We start from the raw sequence: 26,108 nt of genomic DNA on the forward strand, positions 1-26,108 counted from the left end.
AATACTTACATACGCGAACTGGCGATAGATAAATTGATTGATTTTTTTTCAATTAATTTTATTGATAGAAATACGTTTTAACTAATGGTTAATAATTTCGTAAGTATATTTATACGCTTTTAGGTATTCACAGAAAATGTCATTAATTTTGAATTGTTCTTATGAAATATGCTTCGTATGTAAGTTAATTTTAATGAGTTACTGTTTCTTTTTTTATTATTATCTAGCCAAAGAATGCGGCGAATCATTATTTTGTATCCAGCTGGTTTAAGTGCTTTTAGTGAAAGACGTCGGATGCTACTAGAAAATAGTTCAAATCTTGATGCATATAAGTATAAGTGGACCAACTATAAACTTTTTCTTTCGTTCGTATTCAAAACAAATATGTACATATGTATTTTTCTTATCCGTTTTGTTTGTTTGTAGGTATTTTCATTTTCAGTCAATTAATCGCTTTCTTCAGAGTCTTCGGCAAATTTTTTGCGGTAATTGCGCCGTACACGCGCCACCTTCTGCTGAAACAATCCCATTGTTGCATTCGAGTTGTCGTCGCAAAGCGGTAGCATGCGATGACTGATTAAAGTTCCACTGTTGTTGGGTGTTGTCCCACCATCGCTGCTAAGCATGCCGCCACCGTTGCTGTGATGCCAGCGACTGGTTGTCGATTCACTTGAACTGGGGCAAATGCTGCTCGTTTGGCCGGGTGTAACTGTGGCACCTATACTTATACCGCTATCGGGTGTACGAAGTAGCAATGTGGCATTTTGTTGGTGATGTGCATGCGCACTATGCTCGCGATTCAGTTCGTAATTGTGGTGACTAGCATTGTTAGTAATATTGTTATTCACGCTGCCATTGCTGATGCTTCGATGGTGTAATTTTTGTAAATTAGTTGCATCCACCTCAGACGTATCGTCACCTACACAAATTCCATTCAGTTCCATTGAGTTGGGATGGAAACTGTTATGACTGTTGACGTTATGAATACTGCTGCTGCTAATCGGATAGTCATGATCATTATGTAATATATTGCTATTGCTATTGTTGTTGTCGTGATTCCACTTTATAGCGCCTTCGGTGTCAGAAGCAGCCTCGCCGTCATCACCGGTCGGTATTATGGTAATCCGGCGCCGTTTTAGTGGCGTGGTATAAATGTGTGCACTATGTCTGGTATCGTCGTTGCCACTATTCCCAACATGGCTGCCGTTTAGACCATTTTCGTTGGTTTCAGGAACTACATCGCTAACAATATATGTAGATGAGGCTGATGACTCGACTGCCTCATCGGCATAACTGCTGTTCGATAGTCTGGAGTTCGAATGACTCGAGTAGTTGTCCGAAAACGCAATGTGTGCACGACGCCGGCGATTTGGCATGACAATGTGGCTGATGCTACTTCCGCTACTATTATTAATATTGTTGTGATTGATATTGACACTGCCATCGCTAATGTTACTAATATTGAATAGCGAATCTGCGTTTTGTGTTTGAGGTAGTTGAGTTGTTTCTATTGCGCCAGACACGGTATTATTGATAATTGGTGTTGTGGAAGAAGAGTCGCTGGATAATATCTGTGGATTTTCAGTCACTTGCGTGGCGTTCGAGTGGATGGGAGAGTGTTGATTAATGACACGCTCCACGCTAAAACTAATCAGACGTTCTGAATTCATATTCGGTTCATTAAGAATGTTGGTGCGCTCCCTGGCTGCAGCGTCGTTAATGCGACGTACGCCATTTAATTTTTTTGTTGGCTGCACTGTTGGATCGACCTCAACTTCGGCGATGTTATGACTCCGACGTTGAAGCGCCGATGATGATGACGACGGCTCCTCGTCGTCCTCGTACTCATCAGAGTCAATTATGTTTTGCTGCTGTTGCCTTAAACGGATTATATCATCTGAAAGAAAAGAAATTTCATATTCATTTAGTCGATATTATGCAATAATTAGGTATTTCGACTTATTGATAATAAACAATTTACCTAAGTAGCAAAAGTAACGAACTTGCTGTCCATAAACTGGAAACTGGAAATGAACCTTCAGATAATTGCATTTATGTACATAAATATCTCTATGTACATAAGTATGTATGCAAAAGGGGAAGGTAATGTTGTAGCAGGAAAAAAACTGCATATTTTGAGTGAAGGGAGTTATTCGTCCGGCACTCCCTTAAAAATCAGTATGCAGACCTTACAACAGAGAGTCGATTGGACTACTGCAAGAAACTTAGTGCGACAAGTTTTACTTTACTGACGATTTTCTAAGGGAAACACACTGTCTATTGAAGAGTGGACTTTCCTTTTTATTCCGTATTACAACAAATGGCTACAGATTTACTGCGGAGATTGAGTAAATACATTTCCTTAGGGCTATGAACATATTTGAAAGTTAGAGCGATAAGATTTGTAAGCAACAGTAGTGTGCGACAAACATTCTTTGGAACGAAAGTTCTGATAGAACAAATTATAAAATGAAAATTATAAACTTTGGACACAAATTATACATTTTAGGAGATGCCTGGCCAAATAACTGTTATATTTTTTAGTTAGATCATAAAATAATTTTTGACAAAAAAGAGAGTGTAAAATCTTACTGTTATATTAGTAACATAAGTACTGATTCGTATATGCCGCAGGGCAACGTTATTAGTGTTATACCTCAGCGGCAAAGGTAAATAACCGAAAAGGCGTGCAAATAATAGATTACCATTTGATTAGGCATTTACATGATGTTTACTCACGCCTTACATTGGATATAGTTAGTATGAATAGCACGTGCACACGTAAAAAGTAGATCTTTTAGCTTCAAATCAATTCCAAGGCAAGGTAAACGGGCGTTAAGATTCTTGTGAGATTACAGCATAGGCACACATTTAACCTTCTAGTTTTCAAGATCGCCACATTTGAAAGCTTTTTCGCGATTCAATTGGTCAAATCTGGGGAAGTTCATAAATGTATTATGCATTTTTATAATATACATATGTGGTGAGGAAATTTTCAACGTGTATTATACGAATCTGAATCGCAGTTTTGTTTTGACCGCGAGCGTGTTCGGCGATTGAAAGAAGGCACGAGGCAATTAACTTTTTTTGATATTTTAGCAAAGTGGAAGTTCGTCCAAAAAACAAGTTTCTAATTTTATAATATTTCTTAATAAACAAGTTTCTAAATTTTAATTATTCTTAAATTGAAAAGTTGCTCTCAGTGTATTTTTTTATTACACAAACAATGAACAGCCTTCATTCGAGCTCATTTTCCTAAAACCGACTATAGCTAGTCAACTTTTATCCGTATAATACTCGTATTGGTACTTTGCAAAAAAAATGTGTTTTCATTTTAGTATATTTTTTTTAAACAAAAATGTGGACTTTTAAGGGTTAAGGGGTTACGTGCGTTTACGGGTTTTTCCATTTTTCTCGAAACTGTGTAATTCTCGAGAACTACTCAACCGATCTTCATGAAATTTTAAGATACAATTCTTAAAGACTTGGACGAACTATATAAAAAAACAATTTCGCAACATTTTCACTGAAATTTTCATTGTAAAAATGTCTGCAAAAATGTAATTTTCGATTTTTTTCCTTTGTCCAAGTTCTAAGTTAATATTTTAAGTAAAACGCGTATTTTTTTACTTTAAATGATCTTGTAAGGAGTTATCTTGCCAACGCGGGCGCATCTTTTTCCCGAGGGCTTACCGGAAATGGCGTCGTAATTTCAGAATTTGTTTGTTAAAAGAATTCTAACAAAATATTTAATTTTTTATATGAGCAAAACTTGTTGAAAAAAGTTTGTTTTTTACCCGACGGAATCCATGTAAGGCCTTAAATTAATTCTTATTTAGTATCATTGCAGTTGTTAAATGAGTAAAATTTGGCAATCCGCTGTGACCCAGCAGGTGTCAAAATTATAAGTAGTGTTATTGGTTCTAATCAAAATATGAGTATATGTATTAATGTGTACAAAAGTAAATCAATCATTGAATATGATACTGTCAGCCACTGTGAGATGCGTAAATAAGCATTCATAGGTCTATAGGACTCTTAAATATAAACACATACGTACATACACGTGTATAAGAAATTGCAAAATAAAGCGATATGTCTCGTTTGCAGGTGGCAAAAAAATTGATTTGTAAATAAGCAAATGTATTCATTTATTATAGGTAAGGTGTAAGTGTAAGGAATACTTGGATATCTCTGTGTGCTGTATGTTGCGATTGAGCAACATTTATTTAACGACACCCTTTGAGAAAACATTCATTTGTTTGTTTACAAAACTATTGGCGGCCCACACAAAAGGAGATACCGAACTGGAGGTGGTGGTATGGTCAAATGCAAATAGCACTATGTGCACCACTTTACAGGGCACCATAAATTTGGGATTATAAAAGGATCGTAAGTGTCAACATCTAGACAGTGTGCTTGCTAGACTTATTTAGCGCGGTGTTTTGCAATTTTCGTTATACTTGAATATATGTACAGGTACTTTGTATGTACGCCGCACAACACATGAAGCTATGATTTACTATGTTTTATTACTACTTCCAATGTACTGTACAAAGGCTAAAGTACAACAACAATGGCAATATGACATGATTTTAAATACAACAACTACAGCGATAAATTTGGAAGAAATTGGAGAGGAACTTCATAGATACACCTTGCAGATACCCTACCTCAATGTGTTGCTACGTGCGAAGCAATTGGAACGGGATGACGCCAACCCATATGTGCGTTGGTTCCTTCGTCATAATAACCTACCGCTAATTATTAAAGTCTATGATGAGCTGGATCTTATCAATAAGATGGAGTCGTCATTGTCAGTTAAAAGTAACCGTGATAGTTTTGTCATTGTGACTGATTCACAGCAACTAGCCAAGGTCGCGCAGCATTTTGTGCAACGAGCGGGGGTATTCTTTTTCATACTCAGTGACACGCAACTGCCAACAGATAACACTAATGTGCTGCATGCTTTAAATACTTTATGGACTAAATATAGAGCTTTCAAGAATTTCTTGCTCACAGTTGAAGGTATTTTTTATTTTAATCCTTTCGACTATAATTATACCCGGCAAAGCTATGGAAAAATTGTTCGTTATGAGCACAGTGAATCGCTGGATACTGCACTGTTTCGGGACATGCATGGCTATCCGTTGCGTGTGCAAATTTTTAAATCAGTCTATGCTCGCCCATATTTTAATAAAAGCAATCCATCGATTAAGGATGTATATGGAGTGGATGGACGTGTGGCAGAACTTTTACAACAACGTATGAACTTTACAATGGCCTTGCAAGAGCCAGATCCCAATTATTTTGGGTATGTATATTTTACAACATCAGTTTGTAATCAACATTAAATGGTTCTTATTTATATTTTGTACCCGGCAGTGTATGTACATATATATATTAAGTTTGCCCCGAGTTGTAGGGAAACTTTTTGTTTGACAAGATATCTTCAGGAAATTTGGCAGGGAATATTGTTCAAGACACTGCTATAATTTCTGAACAAATTGTTCAGATCGGACTGCTATAGCATATAGCTACCACACAAACTGACCGACCGAAATCAAGTTCTTGTATGGACAACTTTTACATTTTGGGAGGCGTATTATAGCTTCGGTCCTACCAAAGTTAACTCTTTTTCTTAGACATTTGTCTGCATGTACAACATTGGTATTGTCACTTCACTAAAAGATCACGACGAAAAAATATTTACCTTCCCTTAAAACTAGCAAGGTTTCAGAACGATCTCAAAGAATTGGTTTCAAAGTGGAAAGGTAGAAATCTCGGATTCGTATTTAATACTTACAACGCTCCGACTAATTAAGCTTATACAACTGAATAATTTAAGAAATAATGTTATAAACTGGTCGCCCATCGACCGTATCTTCTTTACTTTTTCCTAGACTAAATAAAAATAGTTTCACCTTACCCAATCGAGATTAAAAATCTTTCAGCTGATGTAGTATGTATGTATGTATGTATGTATAAATACAGTTCGAGATTCATAGGACACGGTTATCTTAAAAGAGATTTGGACGAGTTCGCTCGGTTTGTCGTAAATTAAAATACTTCACTGCTACTCAGCGAAAAAAAAATCCTTTCAAACCTAGGCATTCATATTGTATTATATTTTCTATGACCATCAACTGAACTTCCGGTTGACTTTATTGTTGTTGCAACTATTATCCAGACCCCACCTGATATTATATGGTTATCTTCTTATTACAGTGAACGCTCGAAAGATGGTAAATATAATGGTGCTATTGGCTCAATTATTGAAGATAAGATCGACTTGTGTCTCACGGGTTTCTTTATAAAGGATTATTTGGTGGGAGATTACATGGATTTTACGGTAGCCGTTTACGATGACCAATTATGCATTTACGTTCCAAAAGCTCAGCGCGTTCCGCAATCTATTTTACCACTGTTTTCGGTGAATGTAGACGTTTGGTTAGGCTTCATACTGACTGCTTTCGTATGCTGTGCCATTTGGTGCATAATACGACACCTAAATATATGCCTCAACATTAGAAAATGCGCCGACACTCCGCTCGAACGTAGTCAGTGGTGGCAATTCGTCAGAATCTACATAGACACTTGGGTGCTTTGGGTGCGTGTGAATCTTGTGCAGTATCCGCCCTTCAACTCGGAACGCATCTTCATAGCATCACTTTGCCTGGTCAGCGTTATATTTGGCGCTATATTCGAGTCCAGTTTGGCTACTGTATTCATACATCCGTTATATTATAACGATATAAACACATTGCAGCAACTTGATGAGAGTAATCTAAAAATCATATACAAATACTCATCAATGGCGGATGATCTATTTTTTAGCGAAACATCACCACTTTTTGCAAATCTCAATAAGAAATTAGTGCATGTGCAGAATTTAAACGCCGATGTTATATTGGATATTGCCAAAAATGGCGGAAAAGCCGGAGTCTCACGCGCCAATTCGCTACTGTTAGAATCTTTGCAATTCATATTAGCAAAGCAAGTCTATATTGTACCCGAATGTCCAAAAGATTATACCATTTCGTATGTCATACCGAAAGATGCCCCCTGGGAAGAAGCTATCAACAATTTGCTCCTACAATTCGCTTCTTTGGGACTTATTAAAAAATGGATCAATGACATGAAAACCGCAGTTGACATCGATATAATGAAAAGTGGCATGGATTTCGAGCAAACCGACACATTTAAAGTGCTTACGGTTAACGATTTACAGTTGGCATTCTATGTGGTTATATTGGGTAACTCTCTGGCCGGATTGTCATTAATCATTGAGTTCTGTCTCAAAAGATGTAGCAAATGTACGAAGATTAAAATAAAAGACGATGGAATATAATGCGGGATTCGTGGTTATTGCAGGAAGCAGGTGTATAGAAAAGATTTTACAATGTTCAATTAAATTAAGACAACATAAATATCAAATTACCATGTTCAGATGTGTTTAAAAAAATAAACAAATTATTGTAACAATCATTACACAGGCATATTTACTTCCTACCAAAGTAACTGGTAAGCCAAAGTCGTGTATGTAACATACATATAATATAATTAAGCAAGTGAAAAATTAACAGGGAGTTCAAGAGGATTACATTGTTTTGCAAAATATTCTATGTGACCATCAACAGACTGAAATTCCCGTTGACCGGTTGATGCAATGCGTTATGCGGCGACTCATTGCACACAGATCATAAAGCTAACAAGTTATGTCAGGGTCTATTATGGATAAGTAGGAGTTAACCCTGCTACAGTATCCAGAACGAAGTTGCGCAAAGGTCAATCTTGTTTCATGTGACTACTCAAGCTCTTGTTCTGCCACGGATAGTGTTTGGACTCCAAGTTCGCTATTTACTGGGAGAGACTCAATGACGAAATAGCTTGCGTCCGAAATTTGGTCGATATGTTGTTCTAGTTCATCGACATGTTGGAGTAATGTCTTTGGGACTGGATGTTTCTAGGAGGTGGCGCCGTTTCAAGCAAGTGACTGCAGGGATGTTCCTGCGAAAACACCCGAGCAGAACCTGCATGGAGCAGTGTATTATACTTCTTAGGAGAGAGCATACGGGTCTCAGATGTTCGATAGGAGACATAAGGAAACATTCTGTTATAGTCCAGAGAGCGATATTCTGTAGGTCTGTATCTTGATGACATCATTTTCTGGTTACAATATTCCATGGTGCCAGAAATTTACTAAATTGAGTCAATACTCACCAGTTCTCATTTACCTATACAGCTAATTCAGACTTTTCATTTGACAGTTTTTTGGGTCAACAAGTGCCAAAACCCTTTATAAAGGTATGGTGCCTCCAGTTACTTTTCTTTCAAATACGAATAACCGATATTTTAAATTTCATCCTTTTGGTTGAGTTTATAACTCATATATCTCAGTGGAAGATATCTTAATTAAATTAAGCAAAACATGTTGATTACTATTATGACCAGCACTCATGTGATAAATATACTAGTACTTATAGAGATTTCTGTTAGCAAGACTTATTTTAATATAAATACACCCCAACAACTTAAACTCTCCTTTGTTATTTTGCTGCGGCATGTGCAATTTTATCATTAAATTAGCACTTAAATGCAATTGACGTGGTTAATAATGACTATGAAAATAATAGAATATAAACTTAGTAATTAAATATTTAATTATTAATAAAACTTAATAATTTTCCGGAGGTACCACGGCAGCGTATGGGAGACGTTTGCCTCCAACCTGCGGATAAGGTGAAGTATTTAGGGTTCATCTTAGATAGAAAGCTTTCTTAAAGCCTAATACCGAGGAGAAAGCAAAAATGTATCAATTGCCTTGTAAAGCTGTAAAGGAGACACAAACATAGTGGTTCTCTCCCGGAAAGTAGCCTGTGGTTCTGTGACACTATGGTTAAGTCTATTACGTTCTACTTCTACATGTGTGGTGGAAATCGTTAGAAAAGGCTACAAAAGAACTAAAAAACTACAGAGTTTTCTCAAAGCTCAACAGAAATAAGAGAAGTGAAGCAGGGTATCTAAATGAATAAATGCCGTAACCCTCACACGTTTTGATTTTATATTATTAATTTTCTGGCGGTCTTTTTGTTATTATCAGAAAAAGACACTGGAGGAGAGTGCGCTTCTTGACGGATGGGCCAAGGTTCGGGAGATTTGTGGAGGTGTTTATACTTGAATACTATTCGTTAATATCAGTTGTAGGCTTCCTAAATATTGTAGCTGATCTACTACTTCGAAACGCAGCCTATTTATGAAATTAACTATTTGCTCCGATAACAAAACGGTTATACTAACCTTTAACTCGTTGACCACTCGAGTTTGTTTGTGGAATGAATCGCAGGCAGCGGTAAAGCTGATGAATTGTCAAGGAAAGGCATCCCAGCCTCGCTGTCATTGGAGTGCGGATGGGTTGGAGCTTCGTAGTTCTCTTACGGGTTGCATTGGGCAACTAACGCTACCTACGCGGTCGCAATATTATTTTGGCCTAAAGTAAATCGAAAAAAAACCAGCACCCTCAACAAGGTTAAGCTTTCCCTGGTGTCATAATCAGTGTAAGCAGCAATATTCTATAGGCAGTTCATTGTAACACGAACATTTCTCTAAGATTCCCTTTGCATACTTATTGGGAAATTTGTCATTATTTTTATTCAATTGGCAAAAAATTGTCATAATCACAAAAGAACAATCAATCGTGTAGTTAGAATTACATACTCGTACATACATATGTAGATACTATTGTTTTCTGGGCGGTAAGAGCAACGCCCACATGCCTTTCTAATGAATGTCTGGCTCATGAGTATTTTTGAATAGTAGGCCCAGCAGTAGAGTGTGGTGCAACCGATATCAAACAGCGATAAGGATTGAGCAGCTAAATTTGGAAAACTGCATATTACAGTCCATCGAATAAAGTTGACACCTGACACAAATTGTATAAGGGCAAACAAAGATTCTGTCAATTATTTGTCAACAACCTACAATTTATTTGTTTGCAAAACTGCTCTAGTGCCAATGGTGCCATGATAGGCGCGTTTAAGGTGCAACAGCAAAGTGCTTACTGCTAGTATGTATGCACGTGTGCACATATATTGAGATACAAAATGTGAATGTGTACATACATATATCCTGGCAAAGACTTTTCAATAAATACAGCCTTTGTGCTAAAAGCAAGCTCATTTCATTTTTCAGAAGTACGCGTAATGCAGCAGCTTAGAAAACGCTTTTTAGTCACTGCTTATTTTGCATTCTACACGGCTGAGTTCCTAACAGCCCAGCCAATCGTAGCGTCCACATTTTTAGACTTGATGACAGGTCCAATTGAAATGACCTCTCACAGTGATCAACTACAAATTGGTGTTTTTAGAGAACTTTTGCAAGGAATTGATTATCTAAACGTGCATTTGTTTAATGAAAGCTACTTTGAAAATAGTATTGTGCAGCAGTTTTTACAACAGATATACTGTCCACTTCAGCTAAGTGTGGGTGATATAAAGGAGCAATTTCACTCCAGTCAACGACGACACTGGGCTATGGTGATGAGTAGCAATGACTTAGAAATAAATTTAAATAAATATGTTTCACGTAAGGGTATATTAATTAATATTTTGCTGGATCAACCGGATAAATAACAGTTATTGAATTTGGCTCGACGACAATGGATAGAACGTGGAGCATTGCAGATTTTCTATATAATCCCGAATAATATGAACAATAGCGGCATTGAATGCTTATTTTTGAATCCCTTTCCAAAAATTGGCTCTGAACGTGGTGTGATGACTAGTTTGAGTGATGAAAGCTACAAGAGTATTTTTCTTAATTTTCATGAGTATCCACTCCGCACCTATATTTTCCACTCCGTCTATTCTGATATAGAAATTTTTATGAACGAAACGTCGAAAAAAGTAATTGGAGCAACGGGGGCTGATGCCAAAGTGGCTTATCTATTGGCAAGTAAAATGAACTTCACCATGGATCTTCAATGGCCGGACGATGGCTTTTTCGGGTATGTCAACAGCCCTGTATTTTTATAAAAAATTAATGTTTTTTGTTTGCTTGTTAAGTTAAAGATAAAAAAGAATGCCCCTCACAGGTGCATTTCTTATAGCAATTATCCTCGTATATAATTGTATAACTACATAAATCTAAAAATGCAACCTGCCGCCGGTCTTCATGTCGAATTATGGTGATTTAGAGTAGGTTAAGACGAGGACTCTGTTTGTGGCACGCTTTTTGTTCTTATTCCTAACAGTTCGCTGCGACGAAACTCGGCATTCCTATTTATTTTGGTATTTCTTTCATGGTTGCAATAGCGCTCGGGCTCAAAAGAATACTTACATTATGTTCGGAATTTGTATTGTTATTATCTATATTTTGTATGAAAGAATCATATAAAAGAAATGTTTTAGTAAATGGTGAATAAGGATAAAAATTAGGTAACCACAAGCAAAGGGCACAAGAATCTGAGAATGTGATATGAAAGAAAATGCAGAAATTTTTTCGTCAAGTTGTCGGACTAGTGTCGCTCGTGTTAACACGATGACCGACATCAAAGCAGAATTTACCGATAGGGAGTGACAAAACGAGTCATTGTCCTGTACCGTCTTAAAATGAAAAAAAAAAATCTATTATAAATATCTTTGTTCAATTATTGGACTTCAGTTAACTGTAATAATATAGAAAATATCAAAAACTGTGTTAAAGGAGTACTTAAACATTTATTATAATTTATTTGCAGCACACGCTCGAAGAATGGCAGTTACAATGGTGCACTTGGACGAATGATACGCTTTGAGACTGATATTATATTAGCTGGATTCTTTATAAAGGACTATCTAACGCGCGATATTGATTTTACTTCAGCCGTATATACTGATGAACTTTGTTGTTATGTGAAAAAAGCTAGTCGTATACCTCAATCCATACTGCCTTTATTTGCCGTGAATATCGACATTTGGATTTCTTTCATATTCGTCGGAATGCTCACTCCATTTGTATGGATGTTGCTAAGACGAGTAAATTTGAGTGTTATGACAAGAGGATCTGTCCCACTGAAATTGCAAAAGATGCAAACACAGGAAAGTCGTCTGCTAATGCAAAAACATAAACTGCAGTATATACGCATTTTTATAGATACGTGGGTGATGTGGGTGCGTGTTAATATTAGGAATTATCCACCCTTTATATCAGAACGAATCTTTATAGCTTCACTCTGCCTGGTGAGTGTGATCTTCGGTGCACTTTTTGAATCAAGTTTGGCAACAGTCTACATACGGCCACTGCACTACAAAGACATCAATACGATGAAAGAGCTAGATGAAGCCAATATAAGAATATATATTAAGCATGGCGCAATGAGAGACGATCTATTTTATGGTCATAGCTCACAAATATATCAGAATTTACAGAAGAAATTACTTTTAATTGGTGAATTAGAAGAGCGTCTTATTCACACGATGGCGAGAGGCGGAAAATTCGCATCTGTTACTCGAGCCTCTTCACTCGAACTCGACGACATTCACTATTTTTTAACAAAGAAAATACATAAAATACCCGAATATCCCAAAAGCTATAATATAGCTTTTTTGCTTCCTAGTCACTCGCCATTGGAAAAGAGCATAAATATATTGTTGCTTAAATTTGTACAAGCCGGTCTTATTGACCATTGGATTGCAGATATGAAGTATCAAGCAAGGATTAAAACACGAAATTTTGCGGGATACCTGGACGAGAGTGGTGACAAATGGAAAGTTCTAACTTTAAATGATCTGCAGTTGTCTTTTTACACCATCATATTTGGCAGTATGTTGGCGACAATTGTGTTGTTCTTAGAATTAATCATACACTGCAAGCAAGTTAGAGTTTTCTGCAAAATTCGCACGACGAAAGTCAAGTAATGGTCAATCGGAAAATTATTTACATTGTATTATCTGTGACTGTCACTCTCAAATTTCTAATAAGAAATTTTGCATGTGGTAGGAAGTGGAGTAAGGTTTCAAGTTTATTTCTGACAACGCGCGATACACAATTAACAAGATCATAACTTTCCAAATTGTATATGCATTCTTATGTTATTTTTAATATTAAATGTAATATTAAAATTAATTAAATTTAATCGTTTGATATGCGATTTTAGTATGTAATGAACCTTGATTCTAATGACCAGGGTTCGAATATTTTAATATAAAAATTAATTTACTAATTTTCATTTTAATTTTTAAATTAAGATTTGATATTTAATACAAGTTGTTTGGCATTAAAAATTGAAAATTTTATTTTAAGTATTTAGTAAAAATTGATAAAATTTAAACGTTTGAATGTATAAATTTGCCGACCAGTGTCCTAGAGTATTGGCTCCATCCGAGCTTTAGTTTAAAGTAGTAGATCACGAAATACGCTAACGCGAAAAAATTGTAATTCTAGCACAATTTTATTTTTTTATGGTCTTGCAACATGTTGCTACAGAGTATAATACTTTTAGTGCTTGAGAAGAAATTTTTTTTTAATCCGGTATTTGCGATTAAAAATTAAAAATTTGTAAAAAAAAAACTATTTACCTCTATTACATAATGGTTGTACGGTTATATATCGTCACCTGATATGCAAAATAACGCAACAACATTTTCGGAAATTTACAGAAACACGAAATAAAATGGAACATGAGTGAAAAAAAATTTAATATAGGTTAAAACTGGTTTATATCTGAGCGCAGAACCTGAAATTGTTGAACATATGTAATATTATGTATATAATTTGAAGTAGTGAAGCGTAATCAATAAGACACTCAATTTCGAATTTTTTGATGATACGTTATTTTGCATTTCAGGTGACGATATGTACGAGTATATATAATATATGTACATAAATGATATATACAATATATGTAGTATCAAGATATCTTGATAAAATTGATGACACCGCCCACATTTAGGGAAAATCACTACTTGACAGATTCCAAGAAAATTTAGTCGGTAATATTATCCTGACATTTTTATATTTCAGAGCGAAATTGGGTGAAATCAATCCCCAATTTGGCACAAAATTTTATATAAATATTGATTTTATTATATGATATCCCAGGTCTGAAAATTATAAAAATCGGATCATAACTGTTCAATCTCCCAACTACCGAATATAAATACCGGAAATAACACAATTCCCACGACAGCCGGTTCTACGCACCGGAATTGACTCGGATTTCATCCGACCAAGGGCTGTTCTTTCGGCGATCTAACCCCGTTTGGATCGGTGAGTACTAATTTGTGCAATCTGCACATAGTTGGAGCAACGCCTTGCAGCAGGGTTGCTCCGCATCCTCCTGACTCGTGCTGGCATTGAGTCCAACCCGGGCCCGGAGGAATTTTTCTGCTGCGTCTGCGCTAAAAGGCTCCATCCAAACTCCACCTCGGTCAGGTGTTCCTCGCAAAGGATGGAGCCGTGTTAGCCGTCAAACGTCGGAATGTCACATCAGTTAAGTGCAATTCCTGCGCTGGCTGGTGTCATTTCCCGACGTGTTCCGGCCTGCGCACCACACGTGAGTGGAGTGATTCCTACGTTGCCCCATGCTGCAGGAGTCTGCCCCCGCAACTCACAACAGAGGCGTCGCCATCCAACACCTCAGCGCGACAACCGCCCCTGCGGGTTCTGCAGCTGCAACAAACACAACCAACACGTCACTCCCTCACCCCCAGGATCACCCACGGACACCCGCGACAAACCAGACTTCTCCAATTCACCTGCAACGGACTCCAGAGTAAGATCGAGGAGATAGTTGCACTCATGAATCGGGAACGTGTATCGATAGCTGCGGTCCAACAAACCAAGTTAAACAGCCGCTCAGATTTTCTGAGTTGTGCAGGTTTCAACGTTATACGTAAAGATCGCGAGCGAGATAGTGGTGGTGGCCTAGCTTTCATTTTGCACAACACCGTGCAGTATCGTCAAATCGAAGAAGACATCGACCCCAGGGATACTACCCTAGAATGTCAGGGCATAGCTATTCGGTCAGGCAATGTCGAGCTCGAAATATTTAATATATACATCCCCCAGTTACATGTTGCCCTACAGGATATCACCCGAACATAGGTGCGCTACTTCGTGGTGAAAACCGTATGGTACTAGGCGACTTTAACGCGCACCACGATCTTTGGCATTCCTGCCTGTCAAATGATCGTAGGGGGATGGAGCTGGCGGAACAGATTGACGACTCGACATTCTGCACAATGAATGACGAAGCCCCCAGCAGAGTTATGGGCACCTGAATCAGCTCGCCCGATATTACATAGCATAACCTGGCGACCTGTGCTAACTCTCGCATCAGACCATCTGCCCATAATTATCTCGATCGAGAAGCCTCCTGATTTCGTTTCTGTGGACAACCGTACCTTCATTAACTTTAAAAAAGCTAATTGGGTCGGCTTCACAGAATTTACCGAGAGCACCTTCAACGCTCTACCCATTCCTACGGACGTATGCGTTGGCGAGCGTCAATTCCGCAAGGTGATCGCAGCAGCTACCGCTCGCTTCATCCCGGCTGGAAGAATAGCGGAAATCCGCCCCAATTTCCCAGCCGAAGCAGCTGTTCTAGCTAACGAGCGCGACACCTTACGCCATGCCGATCCCGGGGATCCCCGAATAAGGGATCTCAATTTGGAGATTCGGCGTATGGTAAATCAACATAAGCGGACGAAATGGATAGAGCACCTGAAGTCCTGCAACCTCTCCACCGGTGTGAGTAAGCTTTGGGCTACTGTCAAAGCTTTGTTTAATCCGAGGAGACATGACGACCGAGTTGAAGTTCAATTCAATGGTCATGCCTCTTCGGCCCCAAGAAGTGCGCGAGCTATTTTTAGCCGGCAGTTTACACTGCACCCTTCGGTAGACAAGGCTAAGAGATGTGTTAACCGACGGCTGCGCAAAATGCCAAACAACTACGCGCCACTTACTTTCACCGATGAGGAGGTTCACGGTGTCATCAACAAGGCAAAATCTTACAGATCCATCGGCCCTGATGTCGACGGGAGTAAAATATCTCACCAAGGTCCTTAATGTGTCGCTCACCACTCTTCAAATCCCCGACGTGTGGAAAGTCGGAAGAGTGGTCCCACTACTGAAACCTGGGAAACCCGCCAACAAAGAGGAATCTTATCGTCCGATAACTCTCCTCTCCCCAGTAGTGAAGACACTTGAGGCCTTGTTACTCCCGACCTTCACTCACCACCTGAGCCTAGCCAGCCACCAGCATGGATTCCGCAAAGTGCACAGCACCACCACAGCACTTAGCGTCATAAACGCCCAGATAGTTCGTGGCCTCAACCAGAAACCACCCTGCGAAAGAACGATCCTCGTAGCGTTGGACCTGTCAAAAGCTTTTGACACGGTCAATCTAACAACGCTACTGCAGGACATCGAAAAGACCACTCTCCCTCCAGGGCTAAAGAGGTGGACCATGAACTATTTGAACGGTCGTCAGTCATCCGTACTATTTCGAGGTGAAACATCCAAACTAAGAAGAATTAAACAGGGGGTTCCGCAGGGTGGTGTCCTCTCCCTGCTACTGTTTAATTTCTATATCTCGAAACTTCCCCAACCACCAGAGGGAGTTTCCATAACCTCGTACGCAGATGACTGCACGATATTGACATCGGGCAATGGAATCGATGGCATATGTTCGAAAGTAAACGGCTACCTCCGACCTTTCTCGTTTCCTCACTGCACGAAACCTCAAACTTTCACCCACTAAATCCACAGCGACCTTATTCAGAAACTGGACGAAGGAGTATAGACTTGAACTTAATATTGCAGTCGATGGCGTCAAAATTCCGACTGTCAATAACTCCAAGATTTTAGGCGTAACCTTCGATAGTCTATGCTCCTTCTCTCTCCATACGACCGCGATTATCGCTAAGGTACAGAGCCGCAACAAAATCCTCAAATCGCTAGCCGGCAGCACATGGGCAAAAGACAAAGAAACGTTGCTGGCAACATACAAGGCAATCGGCCGGCCGGTCCCCAACTATGCAGCACCAATATGGTCGCCTGGATGCAGTGGTACGCAAATGAGGAAACTTCAGACCTGTCAGAATACAGCACTCCGGACCACGACGAGATGCCTCTTGATGTCTCCCATTGAACACCTCCATAGTGAGACGCGCATGCTACCCGCAAAGGAGCATAATCTACTTCTCTCCAGGCAGTTCCTGCTGGGTTGTTTCCGTAGGAATCACCCCTGCAGCCATCTGCTTGGAGCGGTACCGCCTCCCAGGAGCATCAGAGGTCATTCCTCTACTATGTCGACGACATCGAACAGTACGCCGACCAGACTTCGGACGCAACAAACTTTCGACAGGCACTGACCGCCATTCACAGTGGAGCCATCAACACCTTCACCGACTCCCTTCCCGTGAATGGCGTTCTTGGAGTCAAACCACCACCTATTGCAGACGAAGAGCTCCAGTTGCCGCGAGAAACGCGAGTGACCCTAGCGCAACTTCGTTCTGGATACTGTAGCAGGTTAAACTCCTACTTATCCAGAATCGACCCCGACATACCTAATGTATGTCCTGCATGCAACGAGTCTCCGCATGACACTGGCCACCTCTTTGCATGCCCCACAAACCCTACCCATCTAACACCTTCCTCCCTTTGGTCCGACCCCGTCGAAACAGCACGTTTCTTGGGCCTACCGTTAGATGACCTCGACGACAACACAAACAACCCTTACCATCCTAACGGGGATTAGCTAACCGTTAACAACAACAACAACAACCGGAAATAACAGTCAACCTGAGGTATATTGTTGGAATTCGGAGAGAATCTTCTTCTAATAATAGTGTATCTGCATGACAAAAATGGGTTGATAAAAAAATATATTATCGAGTATACCTGAGCAATCTCCAAATTAAATCAATTAGTCCGTGTTCCCAATATACCCGTTTTAGTATATTAGCATTTTGACATTGTTCAGATTTACTCAATAATATATTTTGAAGCAATTATATATGTACATATATAAATAATACCGTTCAAGTAGGTCAAAATGTGTGAAATTATAATGAAACTGAATCATGGTTAATTTTTGAATAATTATATAAGTAAGTTGGTAGTTTGTTAAATTTGTTTAAGCCAGTTCAGAGAGATTTATTTCCTGTTGTTTAAAGCAAATCTATTACAATTTTATTAAGTACTCACCCTTCAGTGTTGTGGTTATTCCAGTGCTTGTGCTGGGAGCATTGCTAGGAATAGTTGAAATAGAAGCGGACATCTCTCTTCCATCATCTGATGATGTGTCTATAAAATAAAAATAAAAATAATATTAAATATACCTTGGTCTACGTTAAGCATATATGTTTATATTATATACAAACTCACCATAGACACTACGCTTTTTAAATTTTCGGCGTTGGTAACGGTGACTGCTTGTACTCCCTGCTATCGTTGTTGCTTCGGATGTTGTATTGGATATCGCCTGACCAGACGCCACTGCACTTGAGGTAGATGCAATAGTTCCACTTAACACATGTTGATCGACAGTAAAATTATTTCTACGTGATAAATTGTGACTACGTCGGTGAGATGCTTGGTTACGCTTTACTTGTGAGCGCGAGCGTATCGATTTGCTACAGCTGGCCTCACATTTTCTTGTACTGTTATCACATACTTTTATAATTTTGTAAGGTCGCCTATTTCCTAAAGACGCTCCCTTTATTGCTAAACGGCGTAGGCGACTGCGTTTGGTGGCAATTAAGTAAGCAATGCGATTAGCAAAAGCATGACGTTGAGGTTTAGCTTTTTTTCTGAAGATTGATTTACGGCGTTTAAGATCTTTAAATTGGAAAAAAACAAATGAATAAGAAAATTAAAAAAAAAATAATACCCATACATTTTTTTTAAGTATTAAAATATATACCTTTTCGTTTAATGACGCGTCGTTTGACATGTCTTGTGGGACGTTCACGTATTACATTATTTCCATTAGGTACATTGACGGGAACACTGATGACCTCAGTAACAGCATCGCCACCATCACCATCATCATCATCGTCATCGTCATCACTTTCATCATCTAAGCTACTATCTGAACTATCATTCGAGCTGGAGCATGAATGAGTGGCGTCTGAATTATGTGAGGAGTCTGTTGAGCTGTCCGCATCCCAGCTTTCGATTTCCTGTTGGATTAGCGAATCAAAGAACGCCATCATTCGAGGATCTTCGTTGGTATTACGGCTACTATAGTCATGTGACATATGTGACCAACTATGTGGCGACGTAGACATTGAAGAGATATTATATGGTAAATACAATTCCCTTGGGTTTTCGGGACATGTTGCCTTTTCCAACAACGAACCGGTCCAGTCTTTCTGAGAAAACGGACTCCAAAGCTAAAAAACAGGGCAAATGTTAAAAAATGGCAGTTATATAATATACATAGTAAAATAACTATGTAATATATAAATATGTGTGATATAACTTACTTTTACAATTTTTTCAACGCCAGAAGATGCTAGCAGACATTTTTGTGGGTTGTAGCGAACTTGATTCACGATGGAACGATGTCCATATAACACCATTTGTGTATTTTCTACCCATTGATCAGTCCTCTCCACTATTTAAGTCATTTCAAATTTAAATATTTATCGATTTCATAAAGGGACATAAATATTTAACTTACAGTTCACATCGGACACACGCCATACATATAGGTTAAAATCATCAGATCCAGATAGGACAAATTCATCGTTTTCTCCCGCAAATGTACAACTTTTCATGGTACATGAATTATAGTAATTTCCATGGTAAAATGTGCAAACTGGTTCCGGCGATTGTGTATTATAAAGGATCGGTGGTAAACGACGGCGCAGAGCTAATATAAGGCTTCCATTTGAATTGAAACGCACACTCATACAACTAGGTGGATCATCCACCTGACCGCCATATTGTATAACAGGACTGATACAAAAAAATATGAAAAATATATTATATTTAATTAATAAGGAGTCAGCTTAAGCTTACTGATGCGGTTTGCGTATATCCCAAAAAGCAGCTCCTCGTTTAGAATTAGCAGTGACTAAAAAATTCCCACCAGCAGGATGAAATTCAACTGCATGAAATGATGTGTGCTGTTGAGCTACAACTAAAGGATCGGCCGTGTCAACCCGTTGATCGAACACCAAAATTTGTCCATCCTCACATGCTGTCGCAAAAATACTATCACATTTCGGATCAATGGATAGACCATACACAGGATTATTGTGTTTGAAGACATTGACAAGTTTACCGCTGAAAGATAAATCACAAAATAATAGGCTACATATGTTTTAAGAATTATTGTGATAAAGAGCTCAACTTACGTCTCAAAATCGTGTGCTATTACCAAATCATCATTTCCACCTGACAATACAATACGATTACAACGATCGAAGCCTAAACAGAAGATATTACTGGTATGTTCCGTTTGTAATACACGGGGGCGTCCATGATGGGCAATTGCTTTTTCAATATCCCATATAAGTACACGTTTATCGTCGCCGCCTAAAAATACGATATTACAATTAAAGAAGTATCATTTTTAAATATTATTGTCTTGAAGTTATGTTTATATCTTTTTATACTCTGAACAGGATATATTAATTTTTCCACGAAGTTTGTAACACGCAGCGTGACGAGCTAAGTTGATTTAGCCATGTCCGACTTTCCGTCCGTCTGTCTGTTTAACTAGTCACTCAGTTTTTAAGATATCGATCTAAAATTTGTGTACGCGTCAGCTTGTTTTTAAGAAACTGTGGGTTCGTGTTAACCGACGATATCGGACCTCTATAACATCAGTTTCCATAAAAACCAGCTGCCAATGAACCTTAAAAATGAGGTCTTGTAAGGGAAAAATTTTATTTTGAATAGCTGCTATACAAATTGACCGGTGGTAATTAAATTCTTGTAGATTTTTTTTTATATTGTGAAGGGTTTTAATGCCTCGGTAAAAAGGTAGTTCTTTCTTGTTTTATTTAAATATAAACAGAAAATGCTTAACTGTAATTTTGTATCTATTCTCATAAAAAACCAATCAATACCTTTTTATTTTGCTGCTTTACTTTACATATGTACATATGTACGTATGTCTTACCTGATGCGAGATATCTTCCACCATATGAAAATTCTATAGCATTCACACAGCCGTAATGAGCTCGCAAATCAGTCTTAAATAAATTATTTGCAACTCGATAGCGCTCCGTATATAAATGACCAGTAAATGTTCTAGGATTGCGTTGTGGCCACAGATTCAATTCGCGTTGTACCAACTGGTGATAGAGATTTGAGCTAACACCATGTGTTGTTTGGGTTGATTGTATCATGTTTGGAGTCAGTTTTGCAGGTTTTATTAAAACATTAAAAGAAAAAATTTCTTTTCATTGAAAAAGCTATATGGTGGACCTATTTTATGTCCTGTATTTCGCCACACACAATGATTTTTTCCATGAAATAAAAAACATAATCACTTTCTGGAACTGTAAAACTGTGGCAGTATGATGTTAAGAGCATTCTTGAAGGTACATTACATACATGAGCACGTGAAAAATATATACATATGTATGTTAATATGTCCTTTAAGAATTAGTCCTTTTATAACCAACTATTTGTTACAGAAAACTTCAACTTGGTCTTCAAATCTAAAAATAAAAAAATACATATTATTAAAATAAGATATCTATATAGTACGTATGTATGTATGTTAATTCATGCTATGTATATTCACATGACTACTTTCTTAATTATTCCTTGACACATCATATTAGCATAAATCTAATATAATATAAAGTAAAACTAAACTAAACTATTTAACAACATTAAGGTTCATAGACAAATAAATTAATTTGATGCTCTTGGAGTTTTTGGATAAAAAGAAAAGAAAAGTAAGAAAAACATGCCAATTCTGAATTTTTCCAAATATATTACGATCACTAATGTCCAAATAGAAAAATCTTCATCTAATAAAAAATATTTGAATGCATATTTAAAATTGCTCATTTAATTATAAAATGAAAGTAAATAGATGGGTTACAAAACTTTGGCAGCAATTTCGGTATTATCGACCTGATATTGTTGATGAAAAATTCAATCTATATACATATGTTTGTATGTTTCTATATACATATATAGTACATAGAAGGCAGTACACACATACGGCTGTATACAGATAATCCTGAAAACTATAAAGTTCAACTACTACGCTTTTCAAAATTCGTAAAAATTGTGACGATTGAGTAAACATATTATATACTTATGAATGGTATTTATATTATCCATGCTTTGCAAAAATAGATTTAAACATATAAATTAGATTCACTAAACGTCAAATATGTTCTTATCATCACACAATATGATTAAAAGTAAATAAACATACATATATATATGTACATATATACATACATAAGTATGTGCAACTAATAATATTTGATATACATATGTATGTAAGTACATATGTATGATTGCTCATTATACATATTACATATTGCCAGCAATTGTAGCGGTGTCATATCCATTACTCCTACTGCTGCTCCACTGATATAACTACATACATACATTCGAAGAATTGAATGACTAAATTTTATAGGTAGTGACGATACCTAATTACAAAATTGCATTTTGTATTTTGTAATTGTAACAAAGTGAAGGTTATTTCTTAATTCACAGAATACAGTGCGCCTGATCCTTGTTTCTTGTTAAATCCTTAACGTCTACCTCGGTGCCACAGCAGAGGAACTTAATATAGGTATTACCAAATATACCTTCATATATATGGACTTGTATGCGGTCGTACTATGAAATATTGCAGCACCTATTTGTATATCTTGTATGTACATGCGTACACTCATGTATACAGATCACAATTGAATGCTTATACATAAATATATATGTGTACATGAATATATATATACATATGTCTATCTTCCCAACTCAGCCATAGATTTATTAAAACTTATATTAACAATTCGATTTAAGATTATTTTGTGCACTTACTGTACGGAGTATGCAGCCAAAAATTAGCCGTCTTTTCACTTCACAATAAATGTCTTATGCTATTTTTTTACAACACATTCATTTTCAATTTATTTTACTTTTCACTTTACTTCACTTTTCACGGGTAGGAAAGTTACGATTCCAATTCGTGTAGCATATATTTAATAACTGCTCATTTCTGAAAATTATGCTGCTGACGTTGGATACTATAGTAGTTGTTGATAGACTGCGTGATAATTTATTTTTAATATATAGACACAGACTTTAATCTTACTACAAAACTTTCTGCTGATTGACTACTAAAATGAAAAAAAAATTATCTGTTATCCACAATTTGACAGGTCAAACTTCCATTTTCCTCCAACTACGAATAATTGTAAAAATAAAAGCCGTTTAAGAAAGAATACAGAATGGAACAAACAACGCACATAAAAACACTGACGACGAAACCAGCTAGTGAGCAATCGCTTCAGCTGTGGAGCTAACTTGATTGTTGGGATTTGTTGATAGCACAGTGGGTCTTGACGCAAAGTCACTGCCCATATTTTATACTTACTATGTCTCATAAATGCACTTACTATGTATCAAACATACATAGTAAATAAATTTATGTGAGCTCCCTGAAACGAAAGCGATGTTGTTTATCTAAATAGAACTAAATACAGTAATGGAAACTATATCATAAATAGTAACAATGTATTCTATAAATAAAGAAGCCAACCTTTTAATTCATTTTTATTTTGCAATAAAGAGTCACTCAATTAAAAATGTTCAATATTGAACTTGCGTAGGATGTAATAAAAATTTAGGTTGCTCGTTCCGGTTCCCGATTTCCGAATATATGATTTCATTAGTATATTTGCCCAGTTCTTAATCACTGTAATACGATTAAGTGCAATGCCAAAACGAGAGAGTAGTTATATTTCAACAGCTGACTCTACAGTCAGAAAGAGAGATGCAGCTGTGTTGCTGAACAGCTGATTTTTGTTTACGTTAGACAACTGCCATATTTTCATAGTGGGGTAGATTTTTGAGGTATTTTTGGATTGTGGAATAATTTGTATATGCGAATATTACATATCTGTCTCTTAAAATAAACTACATATGTATATTGAAATTTAGCAGAACTTAATGGATCTATCTGACCATCTATCTGCATATGAATATACATATGTACCTACAACAATTAGGATTGAAATAATATATTTATTATTATTTACTTTACATTTACGGATGTTCTATTCAAGAGAAAAACTTTTGTTCAATTTGAGATAAATCCAACATTTTTAAAATTTCAATAATGTGAGTAAAAAATATTCTTAATGCATCTATTAATAAATTTTAAATATATTAAAATTAAATATATAAATATTAAAGCTTCAATAACATCCTTGGAAAGATATACAAAAGTTAATATAAAACCTCTTCGTTACAAGAAGTTGGTCATAACACCGTATTTTCATTTTGGATCTAAGATGCATATAAAAAAACATCAAATTTAAATTTAAACCAATAAAAATTGTATTGAAACAAGAAAACTTGAAACTTTATTAATCATTCGGTTAAACTACTCTAAATTTTATATTGTCTACTTTAAGCCATGGATAACGTTAAAATGCCTTTTCGTAAGATTTTAATTATGTACATACATACATACATATATCGTAGTAATAGTTTATAAACATATTAATTGAAAAGTAAGCATATTTAAAAAATTACAGTTCCCGAAGAAACACTAAAAACACAACGTGTTGAAGTTTACTTAAATGATCTAAAGGAGCGATTAAAGGAGCTGCGTGTTCAACATGACGAAGTTATTCAGAATTCAGTAGATATAATTAAAGAGATAGACGAAGTATCGTCCGGTCTGTTGTTGCCACAAAACAGTGGTATTGATTCCAGCGATAATGTTACCAAAATCAAAAAACTCATTAAAGAATTCGAATCCGCAAAAGAGTCAAATTCAACAAAGACACCTGTATCTATTGAAAGCAAGGTAGACATTCGTAAAATTTTGCAGAATTTCGAAAAACTCAATGAGAGCCATGTACTAAAAGAAAGTCTCGTGCTTTTTAAGCGCGCAAAAGAATCTCTCGAGAAAATCGATGTTTTCCTTGGTACACATTTGGAAAATGTTATTAGTCAATCGGTGAACGCTAGCAAAGCGAAGATTAATCCTCTGACTTCCGCAGTAACGACAAAAAATGCAGAATTTGAAAATGATTGTGGGCAGTCGCCGACTTTTCCCCAACTTAACTCAGATACCGTCAACGATATTATTGTTAATGACGATAATAAAGTAAGGGATTGTTCTTTGAAATCAACCAATTCTGAATCAAATCCGCCTATATTATCTGTCGCTAAAAGTCAAATTTCCACCAAGAGCAACTATGACTTTAAACATCGAATAAACATGTTTAGTAATGACAAGTCAGGACAGGTAAATAGCTGTGATAAAAATATAACACCATCATGCTACGCTTCCTGCTGCAGCAGTGTCACTAGCATGGATGTCTACCAATCCGCAGAAAATTTTGGTATAACCAACATGTGTGGCAATGAAAGTAACTGTGTAAACTCACTTGAGATGGGCTATGAAGGTGATAATGATGACAGTGAGTACGACTTGTTTGCACTAAAACGAAAGAAAAACAAAATTTCGTCTGCAAATCAGCAGTGAGGCGTTTTAGTTTAAATTGTTCAGCAATGTAAATTAACGTTATATTAAATCATGGCTCATCAAAACTGAAAAGTGATATAAAAAATGTAAAATATCTTAAATTTTAAAATAAATTTGAAGAATGGGATAAAAAAAGTATGACTTAACAATGGATATTAATAATTAAAACAATTTTGAGGATTTCAAAGGGGTATGGTTAATACTAATAATTTTTTTAAACAATCTATCAATAATTAAAACAATTTTGATCAATTTCAAAGGGGTATGGTTAATACTAATAATTTTTTTAAACAATCTATTGATTGACCAAATTAATAACTTCCGTGAAAAAATCGCAGTTAACCTTACATTTTAATGAAATATTTTGATAAACATTTATACTTTTAAGGGTTCAAATTATTAAAATCTAAACATA

The 26,108-nt window shown here is 36.7% G+C and overlaps 4 protein-coding genes across 5 annotated transcripts; 3 read left to right on the forward strand and 1 right to left on the reverse strand.

Moving 5' to 3' along the window:
- Positions 1-75: 75 nt before the first annotated feature.
- Positions 76-23,941, reverse strand: LOC105231736 (GATA zinc finger domain-containing protein 14). 2 transcript variants are annotated; one of them, XM_049461356.1, is made up of 11 exons: positions 23,014-23,483; positions 21,637-21,662; positions 21,119-21,438; positions 20,349-20,529; positions 20,011-20,277; positions 19,670-19,947; positions 19,473-19,603; positions 18,908-19,379; positions 18,370-18,822; positions 18,190-18,288; positions 76-1,897 (listed from the first exon to the last, which is right to left on the reverse strand). In XM_049461356.1, the coding sequence occupies exons 3-11, from the start codon at positions 21,345-21,347 to the stop codon at positions 447-449; spliced, it is 3,561 nt and encodes a 1,186-aa protein (XP_049317313.1). In that variant the 5' UTR covers positions 21,348-21,438; positions 21,637-21,662; positions 23,014-23,483; the 3' UTR covers positions 76-446. The 2 variants fall into 2 exon arrangements, with proteins under 2 accessions (XP_049317313.1, XP_049317312.1); XM_049461355.1 differs by lacking the exon at positions 23,014-23,483 and adding an exon at positions 23,735-23,941 and having other exon boundaries at positions 21,119-21,662.
- LOC105231922 (uncharacterized) lies at positions 3,981-7,807 on the forward strand. Its single transcript, XM_011213448.3, has 3 exons — positions 3,981-3,998; positions 4,437-5,314; positions 6,229-7,807. The coding sequence occupies exons 1-3, from the start codon at positions 3,981-3,983 to the stop codon at positions 7,349-7,351; spliced, it is 2,019 nt and encodes a 672-aa protein (XP_011211750.3). The 3' UTR covers positions 7,352-7,807.
- Positions 10,245-12,896, forward strand: LOC105231923 (uncharacterized). The gene is made up of 2 exons (XM_019992303.3): positions 10,245-11,005; positions 11,738-12,896. The coding sequence occupies exons 1-2, from the start codon at positions 10,707-10,709 to the stop codon at positions 12,894-12,896; spliced, it is 1,458 nt and encodes a 485-aa protein (XP_019847862.2). The 5' UTR covers positions 10,245-10,706.
- Positions 23,942-24,478: 537 nt separating the features above from the next.
- Positions 24,479-25,693, forward strand: LOC105231737 (uncharacterized). Its single transcript, XM_011213179.4, has 2 exons — positions 24,479-24,638; positions 24,735-25,693. The coding sequence occupies exons 1-2, from the start codon at positions 24,614-24,616 to the stop codon at positions 25,691-25,693; spliced, it is 984 nt and encodes a 327-aa protein (XP_011211481.2). The 5' UTR covers positions 24,479-24,613.
- The last annotated feature ends 415 nt before the right edge of the window (positions 25,694-26,108 follow it).

Source organism: Bactrocera dorsalis, unplaced genomic scaffold, assembly GCF_023373825.1.
Source record: "Bactrocera dorsalis isolate Fly_Bdor unplaced genomic scaffold, ASM2337382v1 BdCtg025, whole genome shotgun sequence".
Classification (NCBI taxonomy): domain Eukaryota; kingdom Metazoa; phylum Arthropoda; class Insecta; order Diptera; family Tephritidae; genus Bactrocera; species Bactrocera dorsalis.

What these genes read in the sequence shown, in the direction of transcription:
- LOC105231922 (XM_011213448.3), top strand. An exon ending in CCAGATCCCAATTATTTTGG is followed by an intron (nt 5,315 to 6,228) that starts GTATGTATATTT and finishes TTCTTATTACAG; the next exon opens with TGAACGCTCGAAAGATGGTA.
- LOC105231923 (XM_019992303.3), top strand. Translation starts at nt 10,707, where the DNA reads ATGAACAATAGCGGCATTGAATGCTTATTTTTGAATCCCTTTCCAAAA. An exon ending in CCGGACGATGGCTTTTTCGG is followed by an intron (nt 11,006 to 11,737) that starts GTATGTCAACAG and finishes ATTTATTTGCAG; the next exon opens with CACACGCTCGAAGAATGGCA.
- LOC105231736 (XM_049461355.1), bottom strand. Translation starts at nt 21,347, where the DNA reads ATGATACAATCAACCCAAACAACACATGGTGTTAGCTCAAATCTCTAT. An exon ending in ACGCGTCATTAAACGAAAAG is followed by an intron (nt 18,823 to 18,907) that starts GTATATATTTTA and finishes TCCAATTTAAAG; the next exon opens with ATCTTAAACGCCGTAAATCA. An exon ending in TAAAAAGCGTAGTGTCTATG is followed by an intron (nt 18,289 to 18,369) that starts GTGAGTTTGTAT and finishes TTTATTTTATAG; the next exon opens with ACACATCATCAGATGATGGA.
- LOC105231737 (XM_011213179.4), top strand. Translation starts at nt 24,614, where the DNA reads ATGGATAACGTTAAAATGCCTTTTC. An exon ending in TAACGTTAAAATGCCTTTTC is followed by an intron (nt 24,639 to 24,734) that starts GTAAGATTTTAA and finishes AAAAAATTACAG; the next exon opens with TTCCCGAAGAAACACTAAAA.